The following is a 14,825-nucleotide window of genomic DNA, read 5'->3' as shown; positions in this document are numbered from 1 at the left end:
ACAGACGGACAGACGGACATCGCTAAATCGACTTAGAATTTTACGCTGATCAAGAATATATATACTTTGTTGGGTCTGACATGAGTATTTCGAGGAGTTACAAACGGAATGACAAAGTTAATATACCCTCCATAGTATGGTGGAGGGTATAAAAATGTAAAAATTATGGCTTTTGACTTTGTTGCAGTTTTTTTATCTCGCCCTGTAGATAGATGTTGAGCTAAATTACGAATTGTCATCAACTATTTGCGTCATAATAGAAGGAAAGGGAAATACAAATAATGTGTTTTATTAAAACCGGTTTGATGTAAAATAATTCCGCATAGAATGTAAACATAGGCTACAACAAGACAGTTACAGGCAGGCTACCTACAAGACAGTTTCGTATATTCTGGCTATAACATTTTATTTCTATTGCAAATTATTTTCGAATTTGCGTTTGTTTCTCTTTCTGATCATGGTACAGTTCTAGTACAATTCATATTTCATATTTCCATGAATTTGAAATATGAATTGTACAATTCATATTTCACATTTCCATGGTCTATGATTAGGTTACACAGTAAATCAATCGGATCGTCCGATGAGACCAGCTATTTCATCTGTATTTTCAAAATTAACAATTGCAATTGTTTATTAATAGTATGAATACATAAACAAAAATTATGACACATTCACACTGGCAGCATTTCGTTGTGCATACACGACCCGCTTAATGGGCTCACCTTGCGTGAGCACATCTGGCTACCAATTCTACGGTCAAAATTCGTTACTGTGATCATGTTTCAAAATAAAAAAAATATCATTCATTAAAATGAATGTTTAGTGTTTTTTAACAACGTTCGCGAGTGACTGTCTACCAGAAATATGTTAATCCTGCGCCAAGATTTTTGTCATTTAATTTGGACTTGTTCATAGACCTTGCGTGTGTCTCGCTAATATATTAATCCAATTTTGATTTTATTTCTAATATCACTTTAAATTAAATATGTTTGTAATTTTTATTTGATATTCTTAAAATATGTTTTGTAATGTGTACATATGTGTTTTGAATATTTTTTTTTTGGGGTGTAAGAAGCCTTTTTGATTTGCTGTTAAATAGCAAATCATTCTCTAAAGGTAATATGGGGGATGACTTAGAGACTAAAGTGAATGGGGTTTCTTTATTGCACTGGAAGGTATAGCCGGGATGGATCCGATATCAAGGGCTGACTGTAAAAGTAAAAGATGTGTGAGTGTAAGTTAGTCCCCTTGTGTAACATGTTGACAACTAAGGACTTACCTTGGTGGCTGGTAGTCGTAACCTTCTCCATAGCTGTAGTCATCTCCACTTTGGCCACTACCTCTCGATGGCTCAGGTTGCAATTCATTATTTAGGAATTGGAATCGGTTTCTCTTGTTGTCCAAGCCAAATTTGTTGTTAAGACTTCCTGCGTTCTTATCAAGAGGCTGAGGTCTGTGAAATGGCAAGAGCATATAGAAGTGTTAGGCAGATTTTCAATGTATTTGTATGCGTGTGGGGCGACTTACTCTGGAATATCCAAGTCAAGTTCTGTGATGGGGTGATAGCCGAATTCATCAGCTGTGTATCTTGTTTTGTAGCGTTTACCGTCCGCACCGGTAAAGGAGTACGAACCACTTACAACGAATGTCTTGTCATCCTTCAATTTGCCAACACTGGCTACCTCGATACCGTTTTGTGTTTTCAATCTAAAACAATAAAGCAACGTATTGGCATCGCGTTCTCATTATCTGTTTTATCTACGTACTCTAATTTGAATTTCTTGTTTCCGCTGAGATTTTGCAATTTATCTACTTTAGCTTTCATTACGTCGCCACTGTACACGACTGCTGGTTTATCGTCGTCAATATCTTCCGGAAGGGTGTACACATCACTGGGGTTGTATTTGAACAAGTCGACATTATTATCTGTCAGATGTTTGACATCAGCTGCAACATACGCAACAACGCATAATAATATGATCTGTAAATAGGAAAAGTGGTTCGATTAATATATATGTGGGTTCACATTATATATGTACGGCACTGTAAGTGTACAGGTATTTATTTATTTATTTTTATTTATTCAATTTCCATTCCATAATACCAAAGCCTTCAAGGTCAATAAATAGTATTAACAATATAAAATATTCCTGAGTAAACTTAAAACTAATAACAATATCAATAACAAAATCTCATATATAATTGGCTCCCCAGCCATAACTACAAAAAATACTAAAAAAAAGGACAATATGCATCTATATACCATAAGCAACAATACAAAAAATATATGCCACCGCCATCAAAGAATTTAATAATAAAAGCTCACAAAAAAGGCACAATAGAAAAATTTTCAAAAGATAATTAAACAAAAAAAGTACAGTAATATTACAACCACGTCTCCCTTCAACGAAGTAATCTCAAATGATTCAAACGAAACGCATTGTTGGACTGTGAAAAAATTCTAAGTTCAACAGGCAAATAATTCCATATTTTAGCAACACGTATCACAAAGGACTTCTCAAAAGTAGTGTTAAATATCCTAGGTATAAAAATCTGAGTTGTCCTAGAAGACATATTAAAGCTAAACATATTATTTAGCAAAACAGGTACACCATTTTTCACAATCTTATAAAATGCACTTAAAATCCTACTACAAATATATCGTTCAAAATCAACGCCCAAAAAACTCACAACATAACCCGAAATGTGCTCACGCCTTTTCACACCAAAGACGAATCGTACAATAGAGTTAACAATACGTCGCAACCTACAGGAAACTCGATAAATCGCACCAGAAAATATCTCTAAACCACAATTTACATGAGGGAGGCATAAGAAGTGCAGTAGCCAATCGTCTTCTAACCCACTGAGGAACATACATATTAGTTAAGTAGAGCTTGCGAATAATTCCAAAGACTTTACGTTGAACAGTGTCAACATGAGATTCAATTGAAAGCTTGTCATCAACCAAAATACCTAACATTCTATGCTTGCTAACAAACACTACTGGATTCCGATCCAAAGTAATGTTAAGATCATACACACGACTTCCAAACATCATTGCTCTTATTTTAAGAGTGTTTATTGTGAAGAGTGAATTGTCTGAAGACCACTGATTAAACCTAGCAAGGCAACTATTTATTCTGCTCTCAAAGGCAGCTGGGGAAGGCGTATCATCCTTCAAAATAAGATACACATCATCCGCAAATAAAACCGGCGTACAACTTAACCCACTAAAACACTCAGCAAGACTATTCACATAGAGGACAAACAGCAACGGACCCAGTACCGAACCCTGTGGCACACCACAAGTAAGAGAAAGTATTTCAGAAGATATCCCGTTATAAGAGACAAATTGCGATCTATCACTCAAATAAGACATAATAAGCTTACAAGCAGTATCAGAAAAATTAAAATCATTCTTAAGCTTTCTAATCAACATAGGATGAGATACCGAATTAAATGCCTTAGTAAGATCTAAAGACACCACTACTGTATTCCTGTTCATATTTGAATTACCCCTAATCTCATCAGTCATATAGAGTAACAATCCTGTTGCACTGTGATTTTTACGGAAAGCAAACTGCCCGTTATAAATATATCTCCTTACGTGTGATAATATTTGAACCTTCATAATGTGTTCACAAACTTTAGAAAGCACTGGAAGAATAGATATTGGTCTAAGCTCGTCAGGGCTGCTTACTACACTACTTTAAGTATTGGGACCACACGAGCTGTCTTCCACAAAAGGGGGTACGCAGATGTCATGAAAATATAATTAAACGCGTCCAAAACGTAATCAGAAATGTATGGAAAAATGAGCTTCAAGAAATCGGGCGGTATACCATCTACTCCAATAGATTTAGATTTGATTTTATATAGCGCTATAAAAATGTCATCAACATGAACACAACTAAAGGAGAACCCAGCCTATGATCCAGTAAACTCCGGCATATTATCATTGACCTGCAAGTTATAACCAATAAACGATGCATTTGCAACATTAACATCAATATCAAAATCAAAATCTTCCCTCATGCAACCTGAACTCCTCAAAAAGCGCCAGAGGGCCGATGATCCCAATACGTTAAATTTCCGATAGTAAAATCGTCTGCGTTCGCGTCGGATAACAGATTTCGCCTTATTACGGCACTTACAAAAAATTTTCCAATTCTCCCGACTCTTGTCACTTAGATAGACTCTAAAAGCTAGATCACGGATAGAACAAGCCAAAGTAATGCAGTTAGATTTAATCCAATTATCACCACCACTAATCCTTTTGCGAACATTATCTTTATATCTTAGATAATCGCTACAACTAAATTTTATAATTGCCTGATCGTTATGCATTTGGCTATTGGAGACAGCTGTTAAAGTTATTCTAATGGTTCATGTATATCCGTTAATCCCCTAAAAATTGTATGTAAATCCAGTACGATGTTGTTAGGTAGCAGTCAGACGATAACGGTAATCTGCGTATTTATTTTGTATCTAAATATTTAAAAAGATGTCGTAAATTACATAGCGATATTTGTATGTAAACATAAGTTTACACTAGAGCAACAGAAACCGAACAAATAATACAATTTGGAACTAAAGAACGAGGTTGAAGAAAATAAACGCGATAAAGTGATCCGCTCAGTGAACGCGATTGCCCCACGCTAGTAGCTTTGTTCAGCATGATTGCATAAAAATGATCCTCTATCAGGGATTTCATGGAATAAATGAAAATGAAATGGGGTTTCAAAAACTTTTTTGTTTTAAAAATGTTAAAATCTCATTGCCAAAATGTGTATTCATAAATCCATTGCAAATTCACAAATCAGAGATGTGAAATTGTTTTCTATGCAGTTAAATTGGACAAGGTAAATTAAAGAAAAATTGCAAGATATCCTTATTTGAAACTTATGATTTTTCGCACAAATCCAGCAATAATCTCTACAAATTGCTACAAATTATAGCTAAAGCAAGCACATCTACTCATGGTGCTCCTTTACAAGCCAGCCGACTACCCAATTCGATGTCAAAATGTATTAATGTAATTGAAATCACTGAAAAAAAGTAAACGAATAGCCAACAAAATGTAAACGATTTTTATACCCTACACCACATAGTGGTAAGGGTATTATGTATTTGTGCATTTGTTTGTAACATGGAGAAGGAAGCGAGATAGACCCATAGTTACTTTTGAGGATCTCCATAGAATCACTTTGTGAGTTGATTTATGAATGTCAGTCCGAATGTCCGTCGGCCTATTCATGTATTCTTGTGAACAAAACGCAGGTCGAATTTATTATCCAATTGAGATGAAATTGTGCACAAATCATTTGATTGGCCCAAGAACGAACCCTATTGAAATTGGAGATAATCGCTAAAAATTTAGATATAGCTTCCATATATATCTTCGTCCGATTTGCTTTTTATTGTGCACCAAACGTCTGATATTTGCCCAAATGGGATGGAATTTGGCACATGCGACCAATTGAGTCTAGAAGGTAGTATGCCAAATTTGGTGAAGATCGGTTCAGATATAGCTATAGCTCCCATACATATTGTTCATCCGATTTGTTATATTTGTTACCCACAGCCGTAATACGCACTCCGTAACAACGATATTCAGGGAAATATATCAAATACAGTTCACAAATATCTTTGCCAAATATTATTGAGATCGGTTCAGATTTGGATATAGTTCCGATTTCAAATTAATTTTGCACCAAATAGGCAATACAAGTCCGAATTTAAAAGATACAAATGCTTCGGCATATTTAGTCCTTTGAACTTTAAATTATTATTATAATCATAGCGTGTATGATTGAATTCTCCTATAAAAACTTTTAATTGTTATGTGGAGCTCTATTAAAATAGCAAAGTGGTATAGGGTATCATAAAGTCGGCGCCGCCAGACTTTAGGACTTTCTCTGCTGGTTGACACAATAAATCTGATTTTTAAAATTTCCTGGAACACCCAGTTTTTGCGCCATTCACTTATAGTTAAATCCACTAGGCTACCTACCTACCTACCCAATACCTACCTACTCAATACGCCTTCGACGTTTTCATCACTTATGTTAATAACATGTATTTGCATGAATGTTAACGAAATACGAGTACGTCAAACGTAAACACTTGTAAGATTTAACAATTTCAAAATAGGCAAAACTAATTTTCTTTTTCTTTTGAAAGTTGAAAATAAAAACCAATAGCAGATATATATGAAAGTGTGGAATTGGAATTTGGAAGGAGAATTTTTAAAAATGTTCCTTGATTTTATTTGATTACCCTTACGGAACATTTTACCAGGTTAGAAGGTTTGAATTTTTGCACAATAAGTCGGGTATTGGGTAAACCTGTTGGAGAATATTGCATGCTCTTCTCTAATTTACTGACGAATTATGATGAGGAAATTTTGATGTTATCGTTATGTTTTTTTCTACCACTAAGGTGTGTTTTACACTTTAGTAATTTGTACTAATTGTTGCTGGATGTTGCCTGATAATATTGAGATAAAGTTGCTGAGATTTTGCAAAATTTACACTGGAAAAATTTAACTTAATAAAGTTGTTCGACAATTTTTAGCAACATTTGTTGAGAATTTTAAGGTATTGAAGTTATACAACGTTACAGCAAGTACCGATAATTAGTTGGCATTTATATAAGTATCAATTTTATTACGAACAGCTATTAATTAACAAGGAAATTTAACAAAATTAAATTTTACTTTTAAGCCGAAGAAAGTTTGTTTAATTTCGTTTTACATTTCTACCAACAAATTTCTATGTGGATGTTGTTTTAAACTTTGGAACAACAGTATTTTGAACAATTCTAATTATATTACAAGACATGTTCCAGAGCATGAAAGGACCTACTACTGTTAGCATATTTAAAACTTTTTACTAGAAATCTGATCATCTACCCGAATTCTTATCGGATAAAAACTTTAAGGCAAATAAAACATGTAAATGTGGCGTAACTTTTCCTTGATAAATTTGGCAAAGTAAAAATTATTAGCCTGATTCCAGCTTATGAATGGCAAAATCTTCATTTGAAGGATATGATTTCGTCGTTTCCCGTCGTCGTACTTTCTGGGCAACTAGTTCTCTAAGAGCTGATTTCACATTTTCCTCTCTTACAAGTTTTACCATATACAAATAAATGATCTATGATCAAAAAGTTGTCTCATCTGTTTTTTATACCCTACACCACAAGGTGGTCAGGGTATTATGTCTTTGTGCATTTGTTTGTAACAGGCAAAAGGAAACGAGATAGACCCATAGTTCCTTTTGATGATCTGCATAGAATCACATTCTGAGTCGATTTATGCATGTCCGTCTGTTCATGTATTTCTGTAAACAAAGGACAGGTCACAGTTATTGCGAACCTATTGAAATTGGAGATAATCGGTCTAAAATTATGTATAGCTCCCACATATATTGTTCATCCCATTTGTTATTTTTGTCCTCCGCAGCCGTAATATGCACTCTGTAACAACAATATTTGGGGAAATATAAAAAATACAACTCAGAAATACCCTTGATGAATTTTATCGAGATCGGTTTATATTTGGATATAGCTCCCATATATATCTTCGTCCGATTTGCCTTTTATTGTGCACCAAACGTGTAATTTGGCACTTACGACCAAATTAAGTCTAGAAACCAGTATGTCAAATTTGGTGGAAATCCGTTCAGATATAGCTCCCATACATATTATTCATCCGATTTGTTGAATTTGCCCTGCATGACCGTATTATGGACTCCGTAGTAACAATATTCGGAGGAAAATATCAAATACAGCTCAGAGATACCTGAATTGTGCATCAAATGGATAATACAAGCCCGAATTGATGAATTGAATGTCTCGGCAAATTTAGTAGAAATTGGTTCAGAGGAGGATATTCCTCCCATATATTAGTTCCTTTGGACTTTTAATTAGTACTATAATCACAGTTGGTATGATTTAATTCTCACAAATTCCCCATTAAAACTTTTATTTGTTACGTGAAGCTCTACTAAATATGCAAAGTGGTGTAGGGTATCATAAAGTCGGCTCCGCCCGACTTTAGGACTTTCTTTAGTGGTTTTCGTTCATTCTGTGAGAAAAATACATAATATTGAATATTTTCATGATTTATTATTATTTATTAATTGAAAGTGACTTCGCTTACATTAACATTACCGAACTATGTCGTGGAATATAAAAATATAAAACTTAAGTAGAAGAATAATAGATAAATTGTTTTCGAAGTCGAGTGAATTTACTGTCCCAATGATCAACCATGTAGTGCGAAACATAAAAACTCTTTAGCCTATACCTTTATTTGACATTAAGAAATCGGGTGGTACCGTTATAGGGGGTTATACCAAAACCCGGATGTCGACAAACGATAGGTAAACGAATTGAAAACTTTTACGGTCATGTAGTTCTGGAACAGACCACAAAGATTATCAGAAACATTTTTATCTATGGGTTTAATCGCTTAATAGTTAGGGTACCACAGACCGACGGACACGTACAAATAGTCTTATAATTATAGTCTGATCAGGAATTTATACACGTTGTATGGTCTTAAATGAGTATTGCCTCCAATTCAAATTGTATTGCCTTTCATATATGCAAATGAATTTAGGAAAGAAATGATGTTTTTAAATTCTGAAATCGATAATAACTTAAAACACGTTTCGCCAGAATCATATTTGGTTAATGTATGCAAAGTTTCGAACATTAAATTCAAATGGTGAAATCACGCAAGAATTTAATATGTAAATTATTTAATTCAGGTAGATATGCAAATAAACATTTGATATCTGGAAATTTTTAGAATTGCCAAGCTATTGCCGAAAATAGGATACGCAGCAACGTAAATTATTTTCTGAAGTTGTCTTAAAATGTGTGTATGTGTCGTCTAACAACGCTTTTGCATACAGCGTTTTTATCCGGGTAAACTGTTGTAATTGGCCAACTAATCAAGTCAAATTGATTGTGATTGTTATCCTCTTAATTCTATCCTGATGATAGAGGTACTTCTATATATACAAATCTTTATCCGGGTTAACCCTGATAAATGTCAATCACCACACATTTTGCTATGGAAAACATACGGTACAATTTATTGGAGGTTGGTCAATAATCTCGGGTAACCCGGCTAAAGCATTTGCATGTAATCGTGCTGTAACAATTCGTATCAGGATTTATATAAATGTATGGAATTTAAAGCTCTTTGTCGTGTTTGTAATTGTGAGACGCACATTTAGATCTTTATGCCGCTTAAAATGTGTGTGTGTGGTATGTGGTATCTCAGGTGCATTTTTCGACACAGAATACAGCTTTTGCTCGATCAAGCGTCTGATTTGCATGGTCGATATTTTCGACTTGGAAAATTAATTCAATTAATTTTCAAGAATTCTTGTATTCAACCATGGTTTCGGTATGACAAAATCATTTGTCACGTGGTGAAAAGTAAAGAAACGCATTGTAAATAAACATTTTAAAACCATTTGATTGTTGCCTCATTTTACATTATACACACATAATATTAGAAAAACATCACTCGTTTACATGGGTCCCATCAGAGTATGTAAATGCTGTTATTTTGAGAGCACTAACAAATAGTTAGCATTAACTTCAATTTGCGCGAATAATAAAATTGACAATAAACATTGTTAGTTGTCTGTTTCAATTGCCTTATTATTCCCATAGTCGAGGAACATTTCCTGCAGTTTAGCGCTGAACTTAAAGTTATCCATAAAAAGAATGGAGTTGCAAATAGATTGCTGATTCTGCACAAATTTAAGTATTGGCCTTCCCGCACGCCAATTACGAGTATAGAACGCTGTAGTTTATACCACCATTACGGATTCATCACTATTCATCAGAACTACATTGTAATTGTTCACTATTTCTAGAAGTTGGCATATTTCGATATGTTGCAAGTCATATTTAGTTTAAATACCACTCGTTGAATGACTTATTTGAACACGTTGTTGTAATTTACTTTGAATCTCCTTCAGTCAAGTATCCATATCCATTTGAAAAACTCTAATTAATCTAATATTGTTTTCTTGTTTAGCTTGGAACAACCATATTTTACTACATTTGGGGAAGTTTTAGGGACATTTTGCTTTACATTGAAACACAATTTTCGTTAAACGTTGCCAATGTTGTTTTCACAATAATTTAATTGTTCTTTTGTACTTTTCAGACTTTGTTCATATTTTTTATTTTCTTTTTTAGTTTGTATTTGTAATGCACATTTATGTATCGTAGACTATGCACTTATTATTTTATTTTAATTTTCAAAATTTCAAACACTTTGATATTCATATCTGAATGGGCGAACTGATGTTGTAATCGGTTACATTGTCATTTGTATTTATTTAAAAATCAGAAAACTTACTAATCGTGTCATTTTTTTAGATTTTGTTAACGTTCCGGCTTATTTGAATGGCACGTATTAATCGATCGATATCTTAGTCGCAAATACGAACAAAGACGCTTCTCGTTTCCTTATATATTGCCATTTGCATATGAAATGTTTCCAATGCCAAAATCGTATTGAAACGAGATTTGTTTGAAATCATCTGCAAAGACATTATCATCTTTCATCGTTATGAACCATTTTCATCATTTGTACTTCGGCTAATTTTGACTTTTGTGCTCTAACAAATGGCCGAACTAGCAAATCTCTTCGGCATGAAACATAGATAGCTACGACGACCAAATCACAAGCTTAACATCAACATCTACTTTTAACTGTATTAGAACAGCAGACAAAGACAATAGCAAGAATATAATATTCTAATACAATACGAGGCGAATCTAATAATTGGAGATGTTATATTTATTATTCTTAGGTCATTTAATCTATAGGTTTTAAATGTTTTAGAATATATTTAAAAACCACTTTTTTGTTTGTAAAATATATGTTAACTCAAACAATAAATTCCAAAATAATTCTAGATGTATCCCCATCGATTTTGTATTTCCCATTCCTTCTTCATTTTTGATTGGTCTATTATGAACTCATATTTATGAATCTCACCCCGAACACGTTTCTTTTTAAGGTTTTTAAAAAAATAGAAGCCCAAAATAAAAAGAAAATAATGTTGCGATATAATGAACAATGTAAAATATATTTGCCTAATAAGTTGTTAACATTCCTAATTGTATGGCATACACAGCATAAAACAGCACGTAAAATAAAAAGAAACATGTAACGAAGCACCTAAGTTCGGCCGAGCCGAACCTCCGCCGAACCTCCGCCATTTGGAAGGAACACGAAACATTTTAAAAATATTTTGTCGTAAAATACTGGCTAAAGGAATACTGTTTTATGGGGGATATATGACGACGAGAACCTGCATAAGACGAGGACCTGCATAAGTAATTTTTATCATTGACTGTAGTACCGATTCCGAACTTCAGATAAGAAACTTCAAATAATTCCGGTAATTAATGTCGCTTATATCATCAAAATACAGAATAAAGGTAGGTACCATCATATGTGGGGTATACATTGGCGTGGACTGGCATAGACTATTTTCTGTCATAGGTTTTAGTATCTATTACAAACTTCAAATACGAAATTTGACACAATTCCGGTGAATAATGTCGCTTCATAGAATGGTGGAGGGTATAAAAAGAATAGTTAAACGGGCGGAACGGGCCGGGTGCAAAAGTATGCAGGGTGAGATGAAAAAACTGCAACCAACTTCAGACTGCTGTCATTCCTAAGCCACTCGTCCTGTGTCAGCTCATTATATTGTTTACAAGCGTACAAAAGCATTTTGGTGAGAATTTTCCAGAAAAAAAGTTATTCGTGATGGAATTCAAGCGTGATAGTGTGATTTCTTTATATTTGGCTGGAAAACCACAAGTGGGTATCGTTAGAGCACTCCAGCATTTATATGTAAATAAATCTTTTGTGTCTGGTACCATCGCTCTTTACCGTGATACTGGTAGTGTAGCCCGACGTCAAGGAAGTGGACGAAAAAAACAGCAACATCAACAGAAATGGTTTGAAAAGTAAAGAAGCGTCTTGATCGAAACCCACGTCGCAGTTGCCGAAAAATGGCTCGTGAGCTTAACATAACGCAATATTCCATTCGGCAAATATTGGAAAATGAGCTCGGAGTGAAGTCATTGACAATCTAAAAAGTGCAAGAACTTACACCGCAAGAGAAAGAAAATAGACTCAAAAGAGCTAAAGAGTTGCTTCTCTTGGCCGAAAGTGGTGAACTATCGAATTTGGTTTTCTCCGACGAGACAGAATTCGCTGTCCAGCAGTTTGTAAACAAACAAAATGATCGTGTTTACTTGCCAAAGAGGTCAGCTGAAAATGTGCGCCTTCGGCTTGCCACCAGATCTCAAGCTCAGGCCATGGTGATGGTGTGGGCCGCCATAACAGCCGATGGTCGCTGTCCGCTATTGGAAAGCAAGGTTGGAACTAAAAAACATTCGGGTAGCGTGTGACGGTTTCATTGGCCTTTTAAAGGCTACAATTCATGCCAAAGGTGACCAATTCGATCAAATCTAAACTTATTCTAAAATTTGATGCTATTTCAGGCATTTTTTTGCTTTCATTCAATTATATTTAAAAAATGTAAAAATTATGTCGTTTGACTTTGTTGCAGTTTTTTTTCTCTCCCTGTATATGGGCTGAAAAAGCACATTCTCAGGCATCTTTGTGCGAACACAAAACCTTGTTCCATAAAAAGTTCTAGTCCACTACAGTTGGAATTTCTCAAAATTTTCGTACCTGAGGAAAGCTTAAATAGCTAATAGCTTTTGTTAACGCTACAGTAATAATGAAAGCAATATCTATTATAGTTGCTGTAGAAATTTGCAAATGCTACGATTTTTTCCAATATTTTGAGCTATTTTTTTTGGTTTCCTTACTTTCAAAGTTTTATATGAAAGCTATACCCAACTTAGGACCAATCATTGAAATGAATTTTATAAATGAATCATTTTTCAGACATTCAAAGTTAATAATCTGATTTGAAATTACAAAAGAATATGGGGGACAGGAAGCAAGAGGAAATTTCCATTCATTTCCATTTAACATGCAGTGAAATCACCATCCCAAATTGTGAGACTTTCAATTCTCTTCGATTAGGATCAGCACAAGTAACATAAAGCCCTGTGTAGGAGGATACATACAGATTCTGCAAAACTCCAATAAATCAAACAAATCTCGTTTGATCTGCGCAAACTCAACAGAATTATTTTACTGCCATCGCATAAAAGCACCATCGCCCTTAGGAAGGAACACATCTACAGCCAGCCCTGTTGCTGTTGAAGCGTTAATTTTTCATCTTCTCGTTTGTTTCCTTCTAATTAATGATGGGATTGGATTTTGCTGGTTGAATCTGACGACCATCCGTGAGTGATTAGATCGATTCGTAATTGCGTGATTGTGTGCGTGATGCTAGTCCATCGTTTATACATTGTGATTGCGATGATCGCTGCCAGATATGTGAGTCTGCGAGAAAACAATGGAGCGGCGGTATTCTCGTGGTCATTATAATGCGACGTTGATGGCGTTGGATTATTATAAATTGCCGCTCAGTCAGAGCACCTTTTATCATGGACACCTCTACACATGTACATAAATTTGCCTTTTTATTCACAGAAATCAGAAACTGAAAACAAAAAACAAATCGTGTTTTGGATGGGACATTAGTAAGAATTTTGATTATATTTAGAAGTAGAAACAAAATGAAAAATCAAAAAGATAAGACAGCAACAAAGTGGCACAAAGAAATCTGGTTTCTCTGGAGGGAACAAGTCAAGAGACAATGATGAGACCACCACTAACTAACCCATCAACCGAACGAACAGCAGCCCGATTAGCATACACGTTTAATGATTTTAATTTCGAATCAATTAAATGCGGGTTTAAGAATCGATTTTCAGATTTCTTAATAAAAACAGCAGTGATCTGAGCGATAAAAATGTTTTGCCACACACACACACACACACATGTTCTGATAGATATATGTACTTACATATATACGTTTTTAAAAAATAGGCAAAATAAATTGATGTGAATACGATACGTATGTTTTTTTATTTAATTATTTTTTTTGTATAAGTCGTTTTGAAACCAGGACGAAAAATAGATTCTCAGAACGTGTAAAGTAATGAAAAAGATTAAGAAATATTAAAATATGCAGGAACGTTTCTCTTCGCCTGGTAACTAAAAATTGTTTAATTTGAAAAATAATAAATTTATTTAATTTATACAATTCAACCAGACAAAAATATGTGAATATAATTTTTTAATTACGCGAACGGCCAAATTGTGTGCATATATTGAATAGAGATAAGCCATGTTTACATTATATCACTCTACAATGATAAACTGCTTATGATAATTAAATTGCCAATTCGTGTTCAATATTCAAAAAAAAAAAAAAAAAATCCGACGAAGCTATTACAAGTTAAATTGCTGTTTCAATCCGGTACCAAGGCATTTTACCAATATTTCATTATGGCATTCATGATCTGCATTACAATAATTAGTTACTTTTTTTATATTTCTCTTATTTTTATTGATATGAATTATAAACTGAATTATAAACTATTATATTCCTACTCTTTTAAAGTTTCCTTTTATAAATTGTGTATATATATATATATCGGCCGATTTTACATATTTGATGCAACAAACACGGTATGTACCTCCAATTTCAATGAAATATGGAAGGTGTCACGGAATTTGGTGTGAAAGTAAATTTTTTCAAATTATATTAAAATCGGTTCAGATTGAGATATGATTTTATTAAGAAACATTGACCCACAAAGCCTTCGCAATGGTA

At 34.0% G+C, this 14,825-nt stretch overlaps 1 protein-coding gene across 1 annotated transcript; it reads right to left on the bottom strand.

Annotated features, from left to right (window-relative positions):
* Positions 1 to 941: 941 nt before the first annotated feature.
* LOC131804659 (uncharacterized) lies at positions 942 to 10,558 on the bottom strand. The gene is made up of 5 exons (XM_059127720.1): positions 10,400 to 10,558; positions 1,770 to 1,984; positions 1,531 to 1,710; positions 1,283 to 1,456; positions 942 to 1,212 (listed from the first exon to the last, which is right to left on the bottom strand). Exons 1-5 carry the CDS (start codon positions 10,409 to 10,411, stop codon positions 1,164 to 1,166), a joined length of 630 nt encoding a protein of 209 aa, XP_058983703.1. The 5' UTR covers positions 10,412 to 10,558; the 3' UTR covers positions 942 to 1,163.
* Positions 10,559 to 14,825: the final 4,267 nt, after the last annotated feature.

Source organism: Musca domestica, unplaced genomic scaffold (genome assembly GCF_030504385.1).
Source record: "Musca domestica strain aabys unplaced genomic scaffold, Musca_domestica.polishedcontigs.V.1.1 47, whole genome shotgun sequence".
NCBI classification, from domain to species: domain Eukaryota; kingdom Metazoa; phylum Arthropoda; class Insecta; order Diptera; family Muscidae; genus Musca; species Musca domestica.
The sequence above is the reverse complement of the archived record's forward strand: the minus strand, read 5'-3'. Positions and strand labels throughout refer to the sequence as shown.